This window comes from Rhinopithecus roxellana, chromosome 9 (assembly GCF_007565055.1).
Source record: "Rhinopithecus roxellana isolate Shanxi Qingling chromosome 9, ASM756505v1, whole genome shotgun sequence".
NCBI lineage: Eukaryota > Metazoa > Chordata > Mammalia > Primates > Cercopithecidae > Rhinopithecus > Rhinopithecus roxellana.
The window spans coordinates 66,339,764-66,365,952 of NC_044557.1; the positions used below are offsets into that span (position 1 = coordinate 66,339,764).

Genomic DNA, 26,189 nt, shown 5'->3' on the forward strand with positions numbered 1-26,189 from the left:
CATTGCACTGTTCCTCAGGATGCAGAGCATACTCCCCTAGCCCATTCCTGTTCAGTCAGCTTTGTCTCCCACAGCATTCACCGCAAAGGATCTGTCAGAACTCACTGACATTAAATGGCATAGTTAACTAGTCAAAGGAACACAGATCCCTAATCTTGTCATGATATACATGCTGTATCAATGACCAAAAACACGCCCTGCAGAAACTGGTGTCCACCTGACTTTAGAAATTTGACAAAACAAATTTCTACCAAGGAATGTAACATCATTTAGTGGAGTAATTATTACCAGAAAGGAAGTACTGGAATAGCATGCTGATGTGTTACCTAGAACTACCATCCTAACTTCTCTGATTTACTTCATCAAGCAGTAAGATACGCTGCACCACTGAATACATCTCACTGAGATGACTCATGGAGTGCCAAATAAAGATACATTCTATTTATATTTTAAAACAAAACAAAAATATTGTTTTATATTTGTGTTTTTCCTTGAGTGATGGTACAAAAACCAGAATAAATAAAATGGAAACCTTGGAGGGAGGGGTTGTCAGGGATCCACTTAAATGGAAGCGGTGTGATTTTTTTCCAAATACCTTATCAGGCCACCACTGCAAATCTTCTCCTAGGGATACTGGACTTTGAACAGGTGTATTCTTCTTATCCAGGTTTGGCTCTCCTTCCTTGCTGGTAGAGCCCCTTTCATTATCAAATGAGGCTCCATCAAGCCACCTTCGTTCACGTAAACGTAAAACGGATTCACGTTCACGCAACAGCTCAGAGTCTCTCTCTAAGGGAAGAAGGAGAACTGGTATGCAATTGGGTCACACCAGTGGGATAAAAGTAAGCCACTCTCTAGTAAAGACCCTTCAGGATGCAACTAACAGCAGTTTATCTACTCATAAAAATTTATGTAAATGTATATCTAATAAGGCTGACATGCAACATTCAAAACATCAACCCTTTCAAGTGAATGTATAAAAATTATAACTAGTATTTTAAAAAATTAGAGGCAGACTTTTCTATATTTCAACTACATGGTTTTAGAGCTGAACTGCTTTATTTTGAACTATATTTGGTTTTTTTAAAATAATTTTAAATTGTTGGCTTGCATTAGAAATGCTTACTATGAATTCAATTTATATACTAGAAAATATACACTCCTCATTTGTCTACTGGTGGGTTTAAAAAGCACATAAATTTAGAACTTCCACATGTTACACATATAAGCAAACTCAAAAAATGCACACATAGAAAAAACCCTAAAAAGGTTAAACTATGAATCCATTAATATAAGCTAAGTATAAAGTTTTTAAAAACCAAGCCCTTGTTTAGAGTAATTTTTATAGGACAGATTTTTATGAGTAAGTCTCAAATTTTTTTGAGGAACCAGACAGTCTGTTTTTTTAAAAAGGAATCTTTATAAAATGATTTCCTTACCAAAATGCTTCCCATGGTTATTGGCCTACAAACTATCTAAAGCCAGTTTTTCTGAAGTTGCTCATATATTACTTTTTAAACAACATAACCAAAATAAACTTTCTAAGAATAGGATAAATAAGGATTAGAAACAATAATTAAATTGAACTATACAAAACTGCCATATATATAGGTCAAAAGTGGTCAAGTATTAGCTATTCCATATGATTCAAACTAAAAGTAATGCCTACACAGAATGAACATAGGAAAAGAGACATTTGGCCAGGTACGATGGCTCACGCCTGTAATCCCAGCACTTTGGGAGGCCAAGGTGGGTGGATCACTTGAGGTCAGGAGTTTGAGACCAGCCTGACCAATATGGTGAAACCCTGTCTCTACTAAAAATACGAAATTAGCCTGGTGAGGTGGCGAATGCCTGTAATCTCAGCTACTTGGGAGGCTGAGGCAGGAGAATCACTTGAACCAGGGAGGCAGACTGCAGTGATCCAAGATCATGCCATTGCCCTCCAGCCTGAGCAACAAGAACGAAACTCCGTTTCAAAAAAGAAAGGCGGGGGGGAAGGGGGAAGAGACATTTAAAGGAGTTATTTATGTTACATATGGAATATTTGAAAATATATTACTTGATACATTTAAGGTAGTAAAGTATGCATTTATTTTTAAATTCATAATGCTATTACATAGTGCATTCAATATATTAAAAGATCACCACAGATCTGTTATTTTAAAACTTTATTCCTAAGTACTAAAAGTATATGCAGCAAGCTCTCAATATAACATGGCATATTTTCCAGTTTAAAGTCAGTAAATACAGCTAATTTCTGTTATTTGAATCAAGTAGTTTTACATTCTGGAAAGTAAAAATATTGACAATTATAATGTAAACAAGCTATACACAAACATATACAGAGAAAGGCAGGATTAATTATTTCAAAATCTTTCTAACCTCTACCATGTACTATATCTTTTAAGGATTTCAAACTTTTTCTTTTTTTTTTGAGACAGAGTCTCGCTCTGTCTCCCAGGCTGGAGTGCAGTGGCGCGATCTCAGCTCACTGCAAGCTCCGTCTCCTGGGTTTACACCATTCTCCTGCCTCAGCCTCCCAAGTAACTGTGACTACAGGCACCCACCACCAGGCCAGACTAATTTTATTTGTATTTTTTTAGTGGAGATTGGGTTTCACTGTGTTAGCCAGAATGGTCTCCATCTCTTGACCTCATGATCCACCCACCTTGGCCTCCCAAAGTGCTGGGAATACAGGCATGAGCCATCATGCCCGGCCTCAAACTTCTGAAAATAGCATTTTAGGCTGGGCGCAGTGGATCATGCCTGTAATCACAAAACTTTGGGAGGCTAAGACAGGCGGATCACCTCAGGTCAGGAGTTCAAGACTAGCCTGGCTAACACGGTGAAACCCAGTCTCTACTAAAAATACAAAAATTATCTGAGCATGGTGGCAGGCACCTGTAATTTCAGCTACTCAGGAGGCTGAGGCAGGAGAATCTCTTGAACCCAGGAGGTGGAGGCTGCAGTAAGCTGAGATCATACCACTGCACTCCAGCCTGGGCAACAGAGTGAAACTTTGTCTCCAAAAAAAAAAAAAGCTTTTTAATAAACTAAACATTTCTACACATTTAATATTGGTCCTAAACCCATTCTAGTAAGTTTTTTCACATTTCATTATTTTATCTAACCAGGATTTAAAATAAACAGATCACTTATTTTAAACAAATAAACTAAGACTTGTTTTCTGAATGCTGCATGTCACTGTAAAGTAGAATTCTGCTTTTAGTTCAGAATCCATATTCCTAATTAAAAACACATTTAGGTGAAGTCATAGTCCTTGACACCAATTCCACAATGTAAATAAGATCAACTCTAAAATACTATTGTGGCTCTTCAAAATAATAAATAATTTTAATGCTAAAGCATTCATAAAAAACTCATAATAACTGCAATATTAGAAGTTCAAATACAGTAAGTCGATTCTACCACTATCTTTCCATACAGCTAGCCTGCGACAATAATAAATAAATAAATAAATGCAAAATTACCTCGAGATGAGCCTAGCCTGGAAAGTGATGAACGACGAAAAGAAGGGTAACCAAAATAGCTAATGTCTTCAGAAAACATGGCATCCGCATCAATAATGACACTTGGGTGGGCAGAATGAATGTCAGCATCAAGGAGAGACATAAGATCCTCTATAAACAGAAACAAACATCACTGAAGGATACACACAAAGAGCATCTGTAGACTGCTGAAAGATCTCTAAAAATTAAAATACATTAAAAAACTAGGGACTGACATCACCTGAGGAAAAACACAACTTACATTATTAACAAATATTTTAAAGAACACCAAATGCGTAAATGTTGTCTGAGCTACTCACTACATAATCACAAGAAAGATAGATCATTTGTTAAGATATAACACTTGTGGCCGGGCGCAGTGGCTCACGCCTGTAATCCCAGCACTTTGGGAGGCCGAGGCGGGCAGATCACGAGGTCAGGAGATGGAGACCATCCTGGATAACTCAGTGAAAAACCGTCTCTATTAAAATACAAAAAACTAGCCGGGCATGGTGGTGGATGCCGGTAGTCCCAGCTACTCAGGAGGCTGAGGCAGGAGAATGGTGTGAACACAGGAGGAAGAGCTTACAGTGAGCTGAGATCATGCCACTGCACTCCAGCTTGGGTGACAGAGCAAGACTCCATCTCAAAAAAAAAGATACAACACTTGTGACATCACAGAGATAAGATAGTCAAGATCAAAATGTAGTTCAGATATTACATATTTTCAGTAATAAGGCATCAAAAAACAATACTGTAGAGTCATGTGTCATCTAGTTATAAAGCTATGCACATACAGCCACGTCTTTGTTGGGATCAAGCACAAATCCACTGAGCAAAAACACTTCCCCATTTTCCCTTAAAAGAAACTTTACAATCAAGCAGCTCTACAGTGAAAAATATCTACCACCTTGAAAAGAATACTCAGAAAAGTCTATGTACTTTAAATTCCATTCCCCAGTCCAAAGAGCACTCCAGCACTGAGAAAAACATGACAGTGATCCACTAACCTCCAGGCAAATAAGATTCGCTGGCTGTATCATCCCCATCATCTCCATCTTCATCATCCCGGCTAAGTAAATTATTTACAGCAAGGTTCACATCAAGATTTGTTCGCTGAAGTTCTCGAATAATGACACTTCTGGATTTGCCTTGTAAAACAACTTGGGCCTGAAATAAAAAAAAAAAAGAAGTGCTATGATAATTTTCTTGATTAAATTCTTTATCAAAATCAGCTTTCTAGGACAGGGCGTGGTGGCTCAAGCCTGTAATCCCAGCACTTTGGGAGGCCAAGGCGGGCGGATCACTGAGGTCAGAGACCAGCCTGGCCAACATGGCGAAACCCCGTCTACACTAAAAAATACAAAAATTAGCTGGGTGTGCTGGCTACACCCGTTAATTCCAGCTACTTGGGAGGCTGAGGCATGAGAACTGCTTGAACTCAGGAGACAGAGGTTGCAGTGAGCTGAGATCAAGCCACTGCACTCCAGCCTGGGCAGCAGAGTGAGACTCCCTCTCAAAACAAAACAAAACAAAACAAAATAGACTTTATAGGATCAAAATAGAAAAAGTTATTTCAGAATTCATGATATGAGTCATGACTACAACCCACATATTCAGTAAAACCTCACCTTGTCCTGTTGTCTGACATTAAGTGTTCTACAAGATCCATACCTGTGAAATCAGCTCCTCTGGGATGACAGATGCTGGAATAACTGGCTGGGGCTGACTGCCCAAAAGCCCAGACCCTCGATCCCGTCCTGTCCGAATAACTCGAGTCTGCCGCCGGGAATCTCGAGCTCCAGCTGACGACCTACCAGAGGATCCTCCACCACTTCCACCCACTCCAGAACTCCAGCGGCTTCTAAATATTGGAGAATTTATAAAATTAGCATTTTTAAACAATCATTCTGATGGCTTGGGTCTCATTATTATTTTCAGCTAAAATAAAGTTATTTGTCTAAATGACATAACATGTTACGTAGTGTTTTGACAAGAGAATAAGGTAATAGAACTGGGCTTTAAAATAATAATAATACTGTTTTTTAAAGAAATGGGATCTTGCTATGTTGCCCAGGCTGCAGAGCAGTAGTTATTCACAAGTACAAACAAAATACACTACAGCCTAGAACTCCTGGGCTGAAGTGATCCTCCTGCCTCAGCCTCCTGAGTAGCTGGGGACCATAGGCATGCACTAAGATACCTGACAACTGTCCCAATTTTTTTGTGTTTTTGAGATGAGGTCTTACTATGTGGGCCAGGCTGGTCTCAAAACTCCCGGGCTCAAGCAATCTTCCCATCTCAGTCTCCTGAGCAGCCAGGATTACAGGTGTGTACTACCATGCCCAATCCAATTTTTTTAATGCTTAAATATAACTTCACTTTTTATAAAGATAAACATCACACTTTTGCATCCTTACAAAAAAAATTTTTTTTGAGACAGGGTCTCCCTCTGTCACCCAAGCTGGGGTGCAGTGGCAAGATCTTGGCTCACTGCAACGTCTGCCTCTGCCTCCTGAGTAGCTGGGATTACGGGTGTGGGCCACACCATAGCCTTGCTTTTTTTTTTTTTTTTTTTTTTTTTAGCCTGGCTAATTTTCATATTTTTAGTAGAGACGGGTTTTCATCATATTGGTCAGGCTAGTCTCAAACCCCCAAACTCAGGTGATCTGCCCACCTTGGCCTCCCAAAGTCCTGGGGAAATAATTTTTTAGAGCTACCTAGGTATTTTTAATCACAACTATAAAAAATGAACACATCGGCCAGGCACGGTGGCTCAAACCTGTAATCCCAGCACTTTGAGAGGCCAAGACAGGTGGATCACGAGGTCAGGAGTTCAAGACTAGCCTGGCCAACCTGGAGAAACCCTGTCTCTACTAAAATACAAAAATTAGCTGTGCATGGTGGCACATGCCTGTAATCCCAGCTACTCCGGAGGTTGAGGAAGGAGAACTGCTTGAACCAGGACCCGGGAGACAGAGGTAGCAGTGAGACAAGATCACGCCACTGCACTCCAGCCTAGGCAACAGAGCAAGATTCTGTCTCAAAACAAATAAATAAAATTAAATTAAATTAAAATAAAATAAATAAATAAAATAAAATGAACACATCTTGCCTTTGCATGAAAGACCTATCAGACTTAACTACCAACATTGTTACACAAAAACTAATTTAGAATTAGTTTAGAATTCAGTGCTTCCCATGAAATAAACATTCATTTGCTAAGATAGTACTGCATTAATATTCAGCACTATCAACCACCTTGTCCAAGAGAGAGCTGCTATTTAAATATGGTAATTTTTTCCTGTGAGAAAACAACTTAGAAAGGGCATGACATCTACATCTTCACTTACTGCCCAAACATGAACATTAAGAAGATTCAAATGAAGTCATCTAGATAACCATGACTGCCTTCTGTACTTAATCACATCTTAAAGAAAATAGTCACACAAGTCACTTCAGCTTTTTAAATTAGGGCAGCGTCTGTTCTCTTCAAAATGAATCTAATACTTGGAGATCGTTTGACCTAGAGAGAAGTATTTTACTCTCAATTCCTACTGTACTGGCTGCCTAAGGCTGAAACCTTCAAACTCCCAATGCAAACAGACTTCATTTCAATTTGATTTTCCAAACCATTTCCCCCCTTTAAAAGTTTGGAACACATTAACCAATAATGATTCTCAAATCAGTATACATTAAACTTCCATGGTTTCTCCTCTCACTTGACTGGAAAGCCCAATCTCTGGCTAAACAAAAAAACTGTTTAAATAGTTTCCTCAGTAAAATGAAAAAATAAAGCTAGAGAAGCTGTTGTCATCCTTTTGATGGGCTTCTGTACTTGCTGATGCATACTACCAATTCATGTTTATGCAGTATCTGTATTTATAGCCTAAGAACTGCCCAAGATAACTTTGGAGAAAAGCAATATAGTGCATCCTCAAGGCTGCAGTATGAAACAGCATTTATTTCAGTTAATAAATGTCATGTTTAAATAACTGTTCATTTAAAAGCACATTACGTCAACAAAAAAAGGAAATTAAAAAAACAATCCAGGCTGGGTATGGTGGGTCACAGCTGTAATCCCAACACTTTGGAAGGCCCAGGAGGGAGGATTACCTGAGCCCAGAAGTTTGAGATCAGCCTAGGCAACATGGCAAGACCCCATCTCTACAAAAAATAAAAAAATTAGCCAGCCATGGTGGCACTCACGTGTAGTCCCAGCAGGGAGGCTGAAGTGGGAGGATGGCTTGAGCCCAGGAGGCGGAGGCTGCAGTGAGCCATGATTGTGCCACTGCACTCCAGCCTTAGCTACAGATCAAGACTCTGTCTCACAGAAAGAGACAAGAGGAGAGAGGGATAGGGGAGAGGGGAGACAGAAGAGTAAAGGGGGAAAGGGGACAGGAAGGGAGAGGGAGAGGAAAGAAAAAAGAAAACAAGCCCCACTTAACAGTAGCATCAAAAAGAATAAAGTACTTAGGAATAAAACCTAAGACTTATAACCTGAAAAGTAGAAAACACTGCTGAAAGAAATTTAAAGACGACACAGATAAGAAAGGTGTCTTGGGTTCATGAATTGAAAGACTGAATATTGCTAAGATGTCTACACCACCCAAAGCATTCAACACAACCCCTATCAAAATCCCAATGACTTTTCTTCTTTAGAAAATAAAAAATTAGCTGGGCATGGTGGCTCATGTCTGCAATCCCAGCACTTTGGGAAGCCAAGGCGGGAGGATCATTGGAGGCCAAGGTGGGAGAATCGCTTGAGCCCCGGAGTTCCAGAACAGCCCTGGCAACACAGCGAGATCTGTCTCTAGAAAAAAATCAAAACATTAGCCAGGCATGGTGAAATGTGTCAATGGTCTCAGCTATGCCGGAGACTGACGCAGGCAGAATGCTTGACAAGCCCAATAGGTTGAGGCTTCAGTGAGCCATCCATGTTTGTGCCACTGCATTCCAGCCTGGGTAACACAGCAAAACCTTGTCTTAAAAACAAAACACACACAAAAAAAGAAATGAAAAGTTTGTCCCTAAAAATTCACATGGAATCTCAGGCAAGCCCAGACAGACAAAACAGTTTTGAAAAAGAACAAAGTTGAAGGATTCACACTTCACAATTTCAAAGCATATAACAAAGCTAAAGTATTTAAAACAGTATGGGTTGGGGATAACGACAAAAAAGACCAATGAAACAAAATGGAACCCAGAAATAAACCCTCATATATATGGCCAAATTATCTTCCACAGGTGTTAAGACCACTTGGGGGGAAAAAATGGTCTCTTCAACAAGTTGTGCTGGGAAGAGTGGATATCCACATGCAAAAGAATGAAGTTGAACCCTTATCTTACATTATATACAAAAATTAACTCAAAATGAATTAAAGACCTTAGCATAAGACCTAAAATGATAAAACTCCTAAAAGAAAACATAAGGGAAAAGCTTCACACACTTGGTGATTATTGCTTAGATATGATGCCAAAAAACACAGGCAACAAAAGCAAAAATAAACAAATGGCACTACATCAAACTTTAAAACTTTGTGTATCAAAGGACACATTCAACAGACAACCTACAGAATGAGAGAAAATATTTGCAAATCATATATCCAGTAAGAGGATAACATCCAGAATATATAAATAACTCCTACAACTCAACCATAAAAAATTAAATAACCTGATGAAAAAATGGGCAAAGGACTTGAAACGACATTTCTCCAAACATGATATATAAATGGCCAACAAGCATATGAAAAGATGTTTAACATCATTAATCATCAGAGAAATCCAAACCAAACCACAACGAGGTATCAACTAATACTGATTAGGATGGCTACTATCAAGCAAAAAAAAAAAAAAAAAAAATTACAAGTGTTTCAAGTATGTGTAGAAACTGGAACCCATGTGCACTGTTGGTGGGACTGTGAAATGGCACAACCACTTTTGGAAAACAATATGGAGATTTCTCAAAACATTAAAAGAATTACCATATGATCCACAATTGCACTTCTGGTATATATTCAAAATAATTGAAATCAGAGTCTTAAAGATACTTGCAAAACCCATGTTCAAAGCAGCATCATTCACAATTACCAAGTAGTAGAAGCTACCTAAGTGTCCAACAAAATGTGACACATACATACAATAGATTATTATTCAGCTTTTAAAAGGAAGGAAATCCTATCACATGCTACAACATGGATGAACTTTCAGAACATTATGCTAACTGAAATAAGCCTGTCACAAAAAAAAAAATAAAAAATCTCAATGGTTCCACTTATATGAGTCATCTTAAGTAGACATTCACAGAAACAAAGTAGAATTGGTGGCTACCAGGGACTAGAGAGAGAGAAAAAAAGAGTAGTTGTTATTTAACGGGTATAAAGTTCCAACTTCACAAGATGAAAAAGTTTGAGACAGCTGTTTCACAATAGTGTGGACACACTTAACACTACTAAACTGTATACTTAAAAATGATTATAATGGTAAATTTTATGGTTTTGCAATTAAATTTTAAATTCACTTAAAACTGAAGTTGTATTAAAGAAACTACTACTCTAGAAAGTAGACATGTTTTCAAGTTATATATTAAAACAATTATGCATCAGAAAACAACACACAACCAATGAAACACAAATAGGGAATAAAATCAACCACTAATCAACTACTTGTGCGCCTATAGTCCCAGCTACTTGGAAGGCTGAGGCAGGAGGACTGCTTGAGCCCAGGAATTTGAGGCTGCAGTGAGCTATCAACACACTACTGCACTACAGGCTGGGTGGCAGAGTGAGACTCCGTCTACAACAACAACAACAACAAAAATCAACTATTAAATCAGCACTTTATAGTTTCCTGTGAGTTTTAAAAACTAAATCTTTCAGGAAAAACTATGTTCAGGCATTTTTAAAAACATTCAAGAGCTAAAATATATAAATTATTTCAACGTGAAAACAGGAAAAACCACATTAAGGAGTCTTAAAATCATGTAACTATATATACCAGTTTACCTATGATAGTGCCCGTTTAAGCCTATTGGTTAAGCCTAATCATTAATTTCACTCAAAAACATCCCTGTTCAGACAATAAATTATATGGCCATCATAGATAAAAGGGAAGACTCGATACTTTCACTAAGAAATCCATCACCAATTTTTTCCACAAGCAAGTACTATTACAAGCCTGATCAGAAATAGCATCCAAGTACACATCTGCTCCTGGGCAGACCTTACAGGCATCTCAAACTCAAATCTCCATGGGAGGGAGATAAGATACGTAAACAAGGGAAGCCAAGATAACAGGGAAGACAGGAGAGACTTATCTGCCTATCTAAAAACACTCAAATTATTTTCTTTAAGCACTGCTGATTTAATCCGTTACACCACCAGCAGCTGCCAATTTACAATCTCTGCTACACAAGTCCTCGATTGAGTTTAAAGACAACCGTCAAAATATCTCTCTGGTTTCTCCATTCACCTGACTGTTACCATAGAAAATACAGGTATTCCCACTCTGGCCTGCCGTGTGCAGTGTTTTCTCCTATCAGAATCCAAACCACCTACCAGTTGCCATACCTCAATCACCCCTGAACATTCCTCTAACCAGCTCACTATCTATATAAAGATTAATGTGTTTAACTAAGCACATTCTAATAGAGGTCTATTGGTAGTCACAAAAGACAGTATTGGAATCAGCTGATTTCTCTTATCTATAATTACAGTGAGCAACGTAATTTTTAATGCTAAACTAAAAAATACTGGGAAAACTTGTTTCTACTTTCTGTGGTTTGCTTATCAAATTAATCCTACAATTCTGATCCCATTACACAGTTCTCAAGGTACACAGAATGACTCAAAATGAACTAAGGGTATCATACCTAGTATGCAATTAGTCCACAGTTTGCAAACTTAAAGCCCATGGGCCAAGTCTTGTCATCAAAAACAAGAAGAGTCTGAGAAACTGTCACAGTCAAGAGGAATCTAATGAGAAATGGTGACTAAATATAATACGGAGTCCTGGATGGGATCTTAGAACAGAAAAAGGACATTACAAAAAACTAAGGAAATGTGAATAACCTATAGACAACTTTAGAATCATTAATTGTAACAAATGTACCATACTAACATAAGATTTTAGTAATAGTAGAAACTAGACATGGGGTACATGGGAACTCTCAGTACGATGTCTGAAATTTTTTTGTCAATCTAAAACCATAGTCTGGGGTCACACCTGTAATCCCAGAACTTTGGGAGACCAAGGTGGGCAGATCTTGAGCTCAGGAGATCAAGACCAGTCTGGGCAACCTGTCAAAACCCAGTCTCCACAAAAAAATAATTAGCCGGGCATGGGTGGCACCCAGCTACTTGGGAGGCTGAGGTAGGAGAATGGCTTGAGCCCAAGAGGTGGAGGTTGCAGTGAGCCAAAATTATGCCACTGCATTCCAACCCAGATGACAGAGCCAGATCCTGTCTCCAAAAAAAAAAAAACCCATCCTAAAATAGTTTAATTTTTAAATGTGCATACACATGCGTGCACACACACGTTTGAATGATGTGACTGTGTGTATTTATTTCCATGAAAATATCAATTAGTCCCAATATTTAAGATAAGAGATTACCACACAATCCAGATTTGCAAGTTTTCTTGGGACAAAATAAGGCAGGGAGGGGGCACACGGATTTGAATTTGCCAACTGTGGCCCTGTATTTTCCTACAGCCAAAACCAGTTTACCAGCTGCTTCCTTTAAAAACAGGGAATCCAGTTTGTCAGAATCCTGCTACAAACTATCTTACCTACCTGGCAGCGGCTTCAACTATTTGCAAGTAAAAATATACATTTCAATTCATGTGCTATTAGCTCAGAGTAAACCCTAAAGGAATATGGTAGCTCAAATCAACGAAAAGCAGCTTATACCTATCATCTATTGTTCAATGGTCACAAGTAACAGAATAGAACTTTCGATACTAACAGGTCCATATTCACCTTACTATTTATTAAACACAAACTCCCTTCTCTTCCCCAAATAAATCCGGTGCTCTTACCCTTAAGCAAGTTTAAAATGAGTTTAACAAAAATATCTAGGAGATTTTTTAAATACCTTGCAGGATAAACTTTAATTATTAAAGAAAGAAAACAGTAGCAGCTAGAAATCTTTAGCACACAAATCTGACAATTAGCAAAATCTTCTAAGGAAAAAGCATTAAATGGACCAGTATGTATTCCTAAAAATAATCAGTCAAAATAAGTGATCAATTCCCAATTATCCATGCTGGTCGGGCATAGTGACTCACACCTGTTATCTCAGCACTTTGGGAAGCTGGAGCAGGTAGATTGCTTGAGGTCAGGAGTTCAAGACCAGCCTGGGCAACATGGCAAAATCTGCTCTACCAAAAATATAAAAATTAGCAGGGTGTGATGGGGCATGCCTGTAGTGGGTCAAGATCACATTACTGCACTCCCGCCCAGGCAACAGAGGGAGATCCTGTCTCTCAAAAAAAAAAAATAATCCACGCTAAAAAACTGTACCAATAATCCCAACTCTTTCAAACGTGGCTCTCAAAGAGACCGCTCACTCCCTGATCCAGGACAACTCCCAGCAGCATAACTGAGCAGGCGCGGACTCTGCAGGATGGGAGTGGGGACCAAGGTCTCCAGGGACAGTCTCTTTCATATTGGATTGTATTTGGTAAATTTGTGGTTTAAAGACTCCCCTTTGAGGACTCAAGATCTGCCTGTCCTAGATTCCATAATACATGTTATAAATTGCAAGCCTCTTTAAAATTAATTGTAATTAACACAGAAATTGAAAAACAAAAAAAAAGAGCACCATACAAATCAAGGAAACACATTTATTATAAAGGAAAATATGTGTGACTGTAAAAAAAATTTGATTTACAAAATAACTTAATCACAATTTCACCTTCAACAAACTGCAAACAATTTTTTCACACAGCCCAAGAGAAACAATCAGAATTTATGTGCTTACACTTTGTAAACATCTGCAAACTCAAATATAACTAAACAAATCACTGGCATCGAGTTGGTCAGGAGGTACCATGACACTTTACAGTATTGCAATCATGGACCTAATGCTTAAAGAACGCTTACACAGTCTGTTCTGGCAGAGAGAACAGAGGCACAAAGAGGGGGTTACGGGGAGTGTAAGTAATGGGTAAGGGGATTCAGAAAACCAACGATTCTGTCTGCATTTTAAAGTCTTAAAATTATCCCTAATCTCCTTCGGAGTAGGTCTACAGAGGTTTTATTCAAACTCAAGTATACTCCTTTATTACTGTATTTGTTGTATATTTTTATTAACAAAGTCACAAAATTCTAGCGTTCTACTTCAGTCATTCTGCCATACATTCTATCATAATTGGTTATTTCCAAGTTTTAAGAGGATTTAAGTCTAAGACAATTTGAGCAACATAGTAAGGTAAATGGGTTATAAACCAGAGAATAAGAAATATCCATGAGACCATAATGATGTAAATAACATGAGAAAAAGAAATAAAATAGAATAAAAAATAAGGCCAGGCACGGTGGCTGACACCTGTAATCCTAGCACTTTGGGAGGCCAAGGAGGGCAGATCACTTGAGGTCAGGAGTTCAAGACCAGCCTGGCCAACATAGTGAAACCATCTCTACTAAAAATACAAACGTTAGCCAAGCGTGGTGGTGCGCGCCTGTAATCACAGCTACTCAGGAGTCTGAGGCACGAGAATCACTTGAACCCAGAAGCAGAGGTTGCAGTGAGCTGACATCACGCCACTGCACTCCAGCCTGGGCGACAGAGTGAGACTCTGTCTCAAATTAGATAAATAAATAGATAATAAAAAAAGTAAACAAATAAAAAAATGGGGTAGAGGTGGGAAAGTTCTTCCTTACAGTTGAATTCCAATTAATAAATGTAAAAGAAATGATGAGAATCTTTTTTAAAAATCCCCATTTGGCCAACACCACAACAGCAACTGATTCAGACAAAAAAAAGAATCATCAACAAATGTTAAACTCAGTGAGCAAAAGTATGATGAGAAATAGGATATCTGTAGAGTCACAAAGTATCTCCCCACAAAATACATATTAATGAAAAATAGGAAAATAGTTAACTTTATAGTGGAGAAACAGGTAAACACCATCTTAACTAATCACAGGACACCTCCTTTCCAGTAATAAAACAACAGTAACATCACATGCCACCTGATATGATGCACTGAAAAGGGCACATCATCACTTCTGCGGTATTCTTGCAAAAAATATATCACTTAAGTTTAATCACGAGAAACGATAGACAAATCCAAACATTCTACAAAATAACCACTGGTTTTTCAAACTCATCAGGGTCAGAAAGATAAAAACAGAGGATCTGGCCCAGATTAGAGGTAACTAAAGAAGCATGGCTGCCTGGAGAACATAGTGAGAGACGCTGTCTCCACAAAAAATTTAAAAATTACCTACAAAGAAAATTTTAAAGTTAGCCATGTGTGGTGGTGGCCCATGCCTATAGTCCTAGCTACTTGAGAGGCTGAGGCAGGAGGATTGCGTTAAGTCCAAGAGTTCAAGGTTATAGTGAGTTATCATTGTGCCACCGCACTCCGGCCTGGGCAACAGAACAAGATCCTACCACTATTTAAAAAAAAAAAAAAAAAAAAAGCAGCAGCAGCAGCATGACAACTCAACGCAACTGGAATCCTGGACTGAATCCTGGACAAAAGGGTATTAGTGGACAACTGGAGAAATTTAAATAAACTCTGTATATTAAGCAATGATCAACGTTAATTTCTTGGTTTTGATAAGATTATGTAAATGTAAACCATTAACATTTAGGGAAGCTGGGTGCAACACATACAGAAATTCTTTGTGCTATTTTTGTAAACTTTTTTTAAGGTCAAGTTATTTCAAAATGAAAAGTAAAATTTAAAAATAAATAAGAGTAGGCCAGGTGCAGTGGCTCAGGCCTGTAATCCCAGCACTTTGGGAGGCCAAGATGGGTGGATCACCTGAGGTCTGGAGTTCAAGACCAGCCTAGCCAAAATGGTGAAACCCCATCTCTACTAAAAATACAAAAATTAGGTGGGTGTGGTGGCACACGCCTGTAGTCCCAAGTACTTGGGAGGCTGAGGCAGGAGAATCACTTGAACCCGGGAGGCAGAGGTTATATATAGTGAGTCGAGATTACGCCACTGCCCTCCAGTCTGGGTGACAAGAGACTCCGCCTCAAAAAAAATTAAAAATTAAAAATTAAATAGAGTATAGGATTAGGAACAAATGCCAGTATATAAACTGATAAGCAAAACCTGGAATGAGCAGACTTTTACTGTAAAGGGCCAAATCATAAATAGTTTATGCTTTGGAAGCTAGTCTGTCCCAACTACTCATCTCTACTGTTATAGTACAAAGACAGCCACAGATAATAAGTATGGCTGTCTTTCAATAAAAACGGGGGTGGCTAGATTTGGCATGCAGGCTATACTTTACTGATCCTTGAACTAAACAAAAAAATGTTCATCTTTAAGAAAGGTACTATTTGGCAATGGTGTTAACAGGTAATACTTACTCTTAAAAATAATCAAAATGTTTCCAGTTTTATCACATGAAATAAAATTTCATGTTATTACATGCTACTTTCAGAATTCTTTATCATACACTGTGTGCCTAGGACCATTTAAAGAGCACATAGAACATTTTAATAAAGACAAGAACTATATTTAGCATAGCTAAAGGATGTACTCAACTAAATAACTTTCCTCACATTCCAAAATAAATTTAGTTCAGCATGAAAACATAAACGCAAAGAAAGTAATCTTTCTGGTATTCCCCCCCAACTCCTTTTTTCTTTTTTGTTTTTGTTTTTGTTTCTGCTTTTGAGACGAGGTTCTCTCATTTCCGTTGCCCAGGATGGTATACAGTGGCATTATCACGGCTCACTGCAGCCTCAACTTCCTGGGCTCAGATGATCCTCCCACCTCAGCCTCCTGGGTAGCTAGGACTACAGGCATGCGCAACCACATTCAGCTACTTTTTCGTATTTTTAGTAGAAATGGCATTTTGCCATGTTGCCCAAGCCGGTCTTAAACTCTGGGACTCAACAGATCCACTCACCTTGGCCTCCCAACGTGCTGAGAGGTGTAAACCACCATACCCAGGCCCAATTTTCAAATCTAACTTTTACTTTACCTACCAATTTGTGGTCTGGAGAAAAAAAAAGCCAAAAACTTCCTCCTCTATTTCATTATATTTTGAAACTAGTTAAACTGCTTCTAGTTTTCTGTGAGCAGCCTTTGAACACACATGCTGGCTGAAGTAGCATAACCTAATCATTAACCGGTTACTTTCAGAAAATCTGGCCAGTGATACCAATCAAGGTATAAAATGAGTAAAAGCATCTGGCTCGAAATTTGTATATGGTTTTTTTTTTGAGATGAAGTCTTGCTCTGTCGCCTAGGCTGGAGTGCAGTGGCGCGATCTCAGCTCACTGTAACCTCTGCCTCCCGGGTTTACGCCATTCTCCTGCCTCAGCCTCCCGAGTGGCTGGGACTATAGGCGCTCGCCACTACGCCTGGCTAATTTTTTGTATTCTTTAGTAGAGACAGGGTTTCACCGTGTTAGCCAGGATGGTCTCGATCTCCGGACCTTGTGATTCGCCCGCCTCAGCCTCCTAAAGTGCTGGGATTACAGGCGTGAGCCAATGCGCCCGGCCGTGTATGGTTTCTTTAGTCTAACAGTATATAAACTTTAGATAAAAGTGGCTGAGTGCAATGGCTCAGATGAATAATCCCAAAACTCTGGGAGGCCAAAGCAGGAGAATCACTTGAGGCCAGGAGTTTAAGACCAGCCTGGGCAACACAGCAAGACCCTATCTCTACAAAAAAATTAAAATAATAAAATAATGAAGGTTTAATTACATCATTTACAAACTTCATTAAATTGATTCAGAAAGAACTACCAGATTTGGATACCAGAAATAAATAAATGTTAGACTTTCTTTTACCCAAGAATAAGTTGTAAGAGAGGTCCAAAGATAAAATCATTTAAAATTTTAAATGAAATAAATGGCATGACATTATAAACACATGTAAACATTATACACATTTTTTAAAGGTCAAGAGCCTAAATTAATTGTAATTAGCCTGTGTGGGTTATTTTTATCATGGTGGCTCACCCTGAGCAATATGAACTCCTGCCCAGAGTTCAGGAGAATTTTCTCACTCCATTGCTAGATATAATATTGAAGATGATCATTCAGACTGAGAGCACTCAAAGGAAGATGATACAGACCATCAGTAACATGGTGCCTTCAACTGGCCACAACTTACCCTAAGGTGTTGCCTGCCAGCCTGCCCAGAGTCTCAGAACCTGAGAGAAACCACGGGGAGTCGCTTGTCCTACCAGGCCTTGACGTCCTCCCTGCCCCCGAGTTGCTGTTCAACTTTGACCTGGGGGAAAACAAGAGGTAAATTTTTGAAGACCAACATCACAACCCGGTTATTTCAAATTGCATTGCTTAATTTGGAAATGATCTATAAAATCATTTCAGTTAAAGAGTAGATGTGACTTGATACCTACTAAACATGTACTATCATTCTTCTGATAGCTGCTTCTGTTAAGTGATAACCAGCTCCTCTGCTACTTTTAATGTTACTACTTTGGCTGTGAATCACTGCTTGCATAAAAATTAAAATTAAACTAGAAAGTAATAGTTTCACTGTTTTAAAAGCATATAATTTTCTGTGACCCTTCAAGTTGAGGGTTACCAAAATCAAAACACAGGTTTAATATAATACCTAAGAGCTAAATACATATTAAATAGAAAGGACATAATCTCTTACCCATCATTATTATCAGGTTTACCCAATTCCAATCTGTCTGGCTGTACTGAAAAACCAATCCTGCACACTCTACCATCCTAAAAGCAAAGAAAACAGAAAAAATTCTCCAAGTAAAAATACGTATTAAAATTTGAATTTATTCAATAGATTCTGTGCCCATCACTGTCAATTCAGAAGACAATAAATAAACTCCCTTCCAAAAGGTGCTCACACCTGAGATGGGAAAATATGACATACATACACTGTCAAGAAACCAGCAGAAAATAATTTACAACATCTCAATCTGACAAAATTCAAACTAAGAAAATGACTGGATTTAGGAGCCTCCCCCATTCTGTTACTAATTAGTTTTACACTCTGGCAAATCATGTAAGCTTTCTCTGGGCCAGAGGAGGAAAGAGAACTGGGAGATCTTCAAGATAACTCTTTGGAGTAACTGCTATTTTCCTGTTATAAAGGAAGAAATACAATGATGCACAATTCTATTTTAACTGTTTATTTTTCATTTCTCTTAGAGTGAATAATTTACCTCAAGAAGAAAAGCAGCATGATTTGGTCCCACCACACACTGTTTAATAGTAGCCTGTTCCAATACATTCAAAGGGGGGTGGCTGAGAGATTAAAAAAAGAAAAAGTAAGTAAAATTATTTTTTAAATGGTAAATACGTCATAGGGTTTATTCTTAAAATCAATTAGAAAAAAATAGTTGGCAACACCTATTTTTTAAACTAATATTTACTTTAAAGCAATAATTTAAAAATATCTCCATAATCATTTATATCTCCCTGTATGCCAGATTAAAAAAAAAAAGCATGAATGTAATTTATAATTCAAATAAGCCCAACTCATAAAAAGCTGACAGATTAAAAGATTCTTAAAGTCTAACAATCACATTAATCTTAATCATATCAGGCTGCTGCCTAAATATGTTTTTTCTTAATAAAGAAAAATTGTTCTTTGTCAGAAGATTTAAATATTTTAAAACTCTTACCTGTTTAAATTATATTTGTTCAGCTTCTCAGAAACTTCCCGTAACCTTTAAAACAAAACAAAACAAAACAAAACAAAACATTAACAAATCACATGGACAGATCTTTTGTAAACAAATAATTCTGACAGGTACTTGTACCATTATTTTGGTAATTTCCAATAGTAGCACACAAAACAATTGCTATGGTAAGAATGTTTTTCATATTCTAGAATGTTTTTCATATTCTTTCATTTTTGTCCCAAAAAGATCACAAGCAGACTCTGCAATTTCCTTCCCTCACCACTCCATTTGCAACCTCAGTAACAATGATAATCGTATTAATCCCATTTTCCCATTAATCCCAGGTGAGAAAACTGAAGCTTCTAGAGTTTATAGAAAAGGTAGCATAAAGTTGTTGGTACCTGAACCAATGCCCAACCAAAGGCTCATTTGTTTTGTTTTTTTTTTTTTTTTTTTTTTTTTTTTTTGAGACGGAGTCTCGCTCTGCCGCCCAGGCTGGAGTGCAGTGGCCGGATCTCAGCTCACTGCAAGCTCCGCCTCCCGGGTTCACGCCATACTCCTGCCTCAGCCTCCCGAGTAGCTGGGACTACAGGCGCCCGCCATGTCGCCCGGCTAGTTTTTTGTATTTTTTAGTAGAGATGGGGTTTCACCGTGTTAGCCAGGATGGTCTTGATCTCCTGACCTCGTGATCCGCCCGTCTCGGCCTCCCAAAGTGCTGGGATTACAGGCTTGAGCCACCGCGCCCGGCCTCATTTGTTTACAAAAAACAAAACAAAAACTGTGTTATCCATGCCAAGAGATTCTGGAGTGCACATGGATATCATGAAATGAAAATCGAGAGCCTAATTGACTTAAGGCATCATCTCAAGTTCTTGAACGGTCTTATAACACAATACTGAACAAACCAGAGCATCAATGTCCTTATCTATATAAAGTAAGGACAACATCTCCCATTTCTAACAGCATTTAAAACAGTATTGAACAGATTTAGAAAAATCTCAAAGGGCTACAAAGCAAAGAGATATTAACTTGTATTTTCTGTTATGCTTTTATTGTTTCTCTTAAGAAAACAGTCTTGAATATAAAACACTATAATAGCTAAACTAAACTAGGTACTTTGTCAACCTAAGGAAGTCATTTTACAATGTAAAGATATAATCAAATGTAGATTTTAAGAGTTCAATTCTATTATCAAAAAAAAAAAAAAAACACTGCCTGATCTGATCTTTTAAAACTTTTTTCAGAAATAATCCTTGTAAAAGCTGAGAATTGTAGAAAGCAATGGGAAAAATTAGAACATTAAATCAACAGAAAAGTCCACGAATTCTGCTCTCTAAAGAGTGACAAAAATGAATAAAATCAAATTTCAATCATTTGTACTAACAGATAAAAATGTTATGCATACTCCAAAAATAAATGACGTTAAAGCCAGTTTAGGACTTAAAAACTGCCACAAAGAATATATAATCTATGGGAAAATTACCTAATTATTTCAGTAAGAGATTCAATTAGGAGTCAGCTGTTCTTTAACTTTATCCCGTGAGTTCTATCCTCCTAGTGAAGAGCGTCTTTCAAAGGTGCACAGTAACTGTCTCATATTGAATTGCATTCAGTATCTAAAGTAATTTTCTTTTTTTTTGAGTCTCGCTCTGTTGCCCAGGCTGGAGTGCAATGGTGTGATCTCCGCTCATTGCAACCTCCATTTCCTGGGTTCAAGCGATTCTCATGCCTCAGCCTTCCGAGTAAGCTGGAATTACAGGCACCTGCCACCACACCGGCGAATTTTTGTATTTTAGTACAGATGGGGTTTTGCCATTTTGGCCAGGTTGGTCTCAAACTCCTGACCGCAATAGATCCACCGAACTCGGCCTCCCAAAGCACTGAGATTACAAGCATGAGCCACCGTGCCCAGCCTAAAGTAACTTTCAAATGCGGCCATATTTTATTTCTCTGTGAAGAAGTAGATACTAACTGGTGACCTTATTCTCACTCCTAAAGAACAGCATCTGATCATGTGTGATTTGGCCCCCAATAAAACACATTTTCATTTTTGTAGCACAGTTTTGCATTTACTTCCATTAACAAAACATGTTTTCATTGGTTCAAGAAAGTTAAGCTTTTTCAAAGAATTCCAGTTTGCCCATTTACAAAGCACACTTCTGTGTTCCAAGATAAAACACCTTAAGAGTAATGTATTGTGGAACCCATGAGCTCTGAGAGAAGGCTGACTAGAAAATAGGGAGAAGATAAACAACGGGTTTGCTTTGGAGAGTAACAGCAGCCTTTAGAAGACCTTAAGAAGCAGAACGAGCTCTCACTTTCCTGGGTCCACATTTACTATGAGTAACCACAGTAGTGACACTTTCAGAAGATAACTTGTTCACTGGCATGCAACTAAACTCATTCATTTCCATTCCTTTGCTAGTAGCTCAAAAGTGCCTCCAGAGCTTTCACAAAATATCTAGTATTGGTAGAGAAAAAAAATTGTCAAGGCCTTTTTCAAAACTGGACAATGCCTGACAATAAGAATTCAATGTTTCCATGGCTCCAAATATTCCAGGCAATTATTAGTAAAACTAAAATAAGCTTTGAGGATATCAGAATGCTAAAAGTTATTTAAACTCAAGAACTCTAATTTCAGGCTATCTGGAGAGACAGCACAAATGGTTACTGCTATCAATTAAATTTTCTAATCTTAAAAGTCCTGGTGAGACCCCTAACCACATCTGAAATACATGTCTGAAATGCACATCAATTTGTACTGGAAACAATGCCACGGAATAGCAAGAAATCTGGGGTTTACTCCCAGCTCATCTACTACTACCTGGACTCACTAAAAGTCCACTAGGTCTCAAGTTCTCATCTATGTGAGAAAGAACTCTTTTAGTCATCTCTGGTTCTGAAAATTCTTATTCCTGAAATTCTTACTGGTTTTTTTTTTTTTTTTTGTCTCTTTTGAGACTGGGTCTCACTCTGTCGCCCAGGCTGGACAGTGCAGTGGTGCAATCACGGCTCACTACAGCCTCATCCTCCCAGGCTCAATCTAGCTTCCTGCCTCAGCCTCCTGAGTAAATGGAACTACAGGTGCAGGCCTGTAGCTAATTTTTCTATTTTTTGCAGAGACAGCATTTTAGCATGTTGCCCAGGCTGGTCTTAAACTCCTGGGCTCAACGGATCCACTCGTCTTGGCCTCCCAAAGTGCTGGGATTACAGACATGGGCCACAGTGCCCAGCCTCAGTCCTGAAATGCTTATGAATATATCAAAAGCAAGTGTATCAATGGAAGATACATATGTAATGTTTACAAAGAAATATTCAATTTTTATCGTACCCATTTGAAACTTTCAAATGATTTTATACAGACATTTAGAATGCTTCCCCAAATATCAAATTTTAAAAACTCTTAAAAATTCAGTCCATAGATTTACACAAAATGTATCATCCTTTCAAATCTCAAGACAGTTATCATGACTAAACTGGGCCTTACAAATTAGTTTACATGAATCCAGATAACAGTAACAAATAAATCTTTACCGCCAAAAAAGTAAGCTATATTTAAGAAGTATTTATTTATCTTTTACATTATAGAGTCCTCGGTAGACAGGCAAATCACAGAATCACTGCAGGCCTGTGATAACATTCGTTTAAATTTGCTAACTTATCCATGCTGTTCCCTTCCTTTAGCCAAAAAAAAAAAAAAATTGAAGTTTTTTTAGTTTGCTAATGACTCTATACAATAGAGATTCGCCTACTTTAAAGGATCTTCATACAATGTTTACAATAGGCAATACTACATAGGCAATATTAACAAAAGTTTACTCTCTCTTTAAAACAAAAAGAAACTCACACTGAAGCTCACCAAATTCCATTTCAGAATAAATTTTTACATGTGGTTATGATGAAAAACAATTTTAAGAGTACAGCATAATATTAGAAAATAACCTCATTGGCCAGGCACAGTGGCTCATGCCTATAATCCCAGCACTTTGGGAGGCCGAGATGGGTGGATCACCTGAGGTCAGGAGTTCAAGACGAGCCTGACCAATATGGCAAAGCCTTGTTTCTACTAAAAATACAAAAATTAGCCAGGCACGGTGGTGCATGCCTGTAGTCCCAGCTACCTGGAGGCTGAGGCAGGAGAATCACTTGAACCCGGGAGGCAGAGTGCCAGGATCAGTGAGCGGAGATTGCGCCATTGCACTCCAGCCTGAGTGACAGAGCGAGACTCCATCTCAAAAAAATAAAATAAAATAAAATAAAATAAAATAAAATAAAATAAAATAAAATAAATAACAAAAACAAAGAAAATAACCTCATAATAGCATGTAATCTCATTCAAGGACCGACAGGTGAACTTTGGTGAGGTGGTTGTAACACACAATGAATAAGTTAGCAAAAAGCTTCTGACAATCCTTAGTACTCTACCCTTCTATTCTCTACGTTTATTCTATATTCTGATTAAATAAACTATTTCATTCCTTTAAATGTATAGATCATTTCACAGATCTAGAGGCTGAAATTTTTCTTTAAAGTAACAAAGTAAGGTAACAGCAAACTGATGCTAATTAACAGAGACAGGAAAACAGTGTAACGGTACTCGGTAGAAGCTAACATATTTCATTGCTATACCTGAAATCCCCTATAAGTTCAAGCTCATTCTCCCCAAATTTAACATTACAATTTCAAAGGTTATTTATCTTCTCACTGTTCCTCAACTGGCAACAGCACTAAGTGCAGGTTCTTCAGTTTCATAATTCTCTGCCTACCTCTGACATATAACATATCTGCATATTCAAATACCCCTAAACTGGACTAACCCTGATGGATCCTTTCTTGCCGAATTTCTAAAGCCAAAAAAAACAAAAAAACAAAAAAGAGGTATAGTTAAATCCTTCAAAGGCTTCAATTCTCAAAGACAGAAAGATATTTCTGACATCACATTCTCTACAAGGTGATGGTTTTCATATACCTGGAACTGTTAAACAAGGTACATCCACTCATGTTTCATGACTCTCAGCAATCACCTTAATGGCAAAGGTGGCATCATCTGCCACCAGTGCATTTCCTTCAGTCTCATTCTACTTATTTCCCACCCAGATCAAATGCCACCTCCTCCATGAACCTTTCCTAGTAATTTCCTTCCTACAGAAGTCTACAAATTCTCTCATACCTAGTCATTTGTGTTTCTATCTGAACTGTCTTCACAGACTCTAAGCTAAGACAGAATACAACTTGCCAAGTCTTTCCTCACCCCTCTGCTTTTATGGATACAGTTCCAACAATGAAAAAAGTACATTACTGGTACATAACTCATTTCAGAGGCAGAAAATGTTCCTGATCTTAATCTCAACAAAACTAACTCTCCAGGTCTTCCGTCTCAAATTAAACATGTGAACAGTGTAAATATACAGATTTAAGATAGTTGCCCATATAACTCTTAAAAGATCACTTACCATGGAAGGAAAAAAAAACACTAATCATCATTTCCCAACAATCATACTAGGAAACTGCCTTTAAAGTGACCCCACCCCACCCCAACTCTGGATATCCACTCATGGAATAAAACTTTTACATACCTGTATAATTTTATTTTGAAGTAAAGGGCTTAATAATTCATGCAAAGAACCAATAGATACAGTCAGTGAAGGTTACCTACAACACTAAATCACAGACTTCTGCAGAAAAAGTCTTAAAATTCACCTCTTGTCATCCATGTCAGAGAAAGCAGGTATTGCCAAAACAAAAATGCAGTACACTTAAAAATTCTGTGACCAGCTATATTCTGGTAGAAAAAGAAATACTGTAAGAATATTTCTGGCATTTCTCCAATGGCAAACTGTCTAAATCTTAAAGCCTACGTCTTGGAGTGGTGATCTTGCCTATACTTTTTTTGGGGGGGGGGGGGGGAGCAACTACTGTGTACTACATATATGGTAGAGACAAGCACCTCTCTGACAACGTATCTCTAACCACAGAACATGGTCCACAGTTAAATTATCACGCACTTTTTTAAGTATAGAGGCAGTCAGTCCTCAATTTTTACACAGTTCTTTTACACAACTTTCGCACCATACCATAAACACTGCCACTTCTTAAACGCTTCTTCTCATGCCAACTGTTTCATGTTATCACTGATATCAATAAATTTCACTCTATCACGTGGGGTGGTCCCACCTGCCAGCCACTATACCTGGGGGAAAAGGCTACATAAACTTTGGACCCTTTCTGATGATCATTTACTGGTGCCAACATCTAGAAGAGACATCCCCACTCCAGCCCCATCCCCAGCAAACTGACATCCTGGGCTAGTTTATTCAATGCAAAGGGTATCCCAACCCCAAATCCCTTTCCACACAGTCCTGGAGGAAGCCAATGGCGAACCACCTAAGGCAAGTTCATAGGGGAGCCCAAAGGAGATCTTTGTTATAAGACCTCCTATACCAACTGAGTCTTCAGCTCACGTTGCATCATGGATTTGTTTCTGGGTGAAGGGAGCAATGTCTTTCCCCCTATGCACTCTGTATTACAATAAACATTAGGAGCTACCTTGGCCTATGAGGTTGGGAATGGCAAACAGCCAGGAAGGATTATTCCTATAGCCTTAGAAGTATCCTTTCCCCCAGATGAATTACAATCTCACACAAATATATACACTCCACTGGGGCTGGGGCTACCATAAAGAGTCACACTAGCCTTCTGTTTGCCTCAGCCCAAGCAAGAAGCACCAACCAGTGAGGAAGGAGTCTCTTCATCTGTGTATGAAAAACTTACTCGTTATATGCCTGAGAGTTGAATTAGACACTCAATTTTCAGATACGTTTTTAAAAATCCATTTTTCAAGGTTTGTATCTGAATTTAACCCT

The 26,189-nt window shown here is 38.2% G+C and overlaps 1 protein-coding gene across 5 annotated transcripts in view; it reads right to left on the bottom strand.

The window, feature by feature from the left end:
• UBR5 (ubiquitin protein ligase E3 component n-recognin 5) overlaps nt 1–26,189 on the bottom strand; it is a 159,659-nt gene that overhangs the window by 88,374 nt on the left and 45,096 nt on the right. For 3 of the 5 annotated variants that reach the window (XR_004059243.1, XM_030937431.1, XM_030937430.1), the window contains exons 2-9: nt 19,327–19,371; nt 18,865–18,946; nt 18,336–18,412; nt 17,823–17,942; nt 5,187–5,376; nt 4,523–4,682; nt 3,495–3,644; nt 596–807 (exon numbers count right to left, since the gene is read on the bottom strand). Coding sequence is in view for 4 of the 5 variants with exons in the window: in XM_030937431.1 (XP_030793291.1) it covers nt 596–807; nt 3,495–3,644; nt 4,523–4,682; nt 5,187–5,376; nt 17,823–17,942; nt 18,336–18,412; nt 18,865–18,946; nt 19,327–19,371 (1,036 nt within the window). In the remaining variant the exon portion in view is untranslated. The remainder of the gene's footprint in view (nt 1–595; nt 808–3,494; nt 3,645–4,522; nt 4,683–5,186; nt 5,377–17,822; nt 17,943–18,335; nt 18,413–18,864; nt 18,947–19,326; nt 19,372–26,189) is intronic. The other 2 variants (XM_030937433.1, XM_030937432.1) reach the window with 1 other exon arrangement.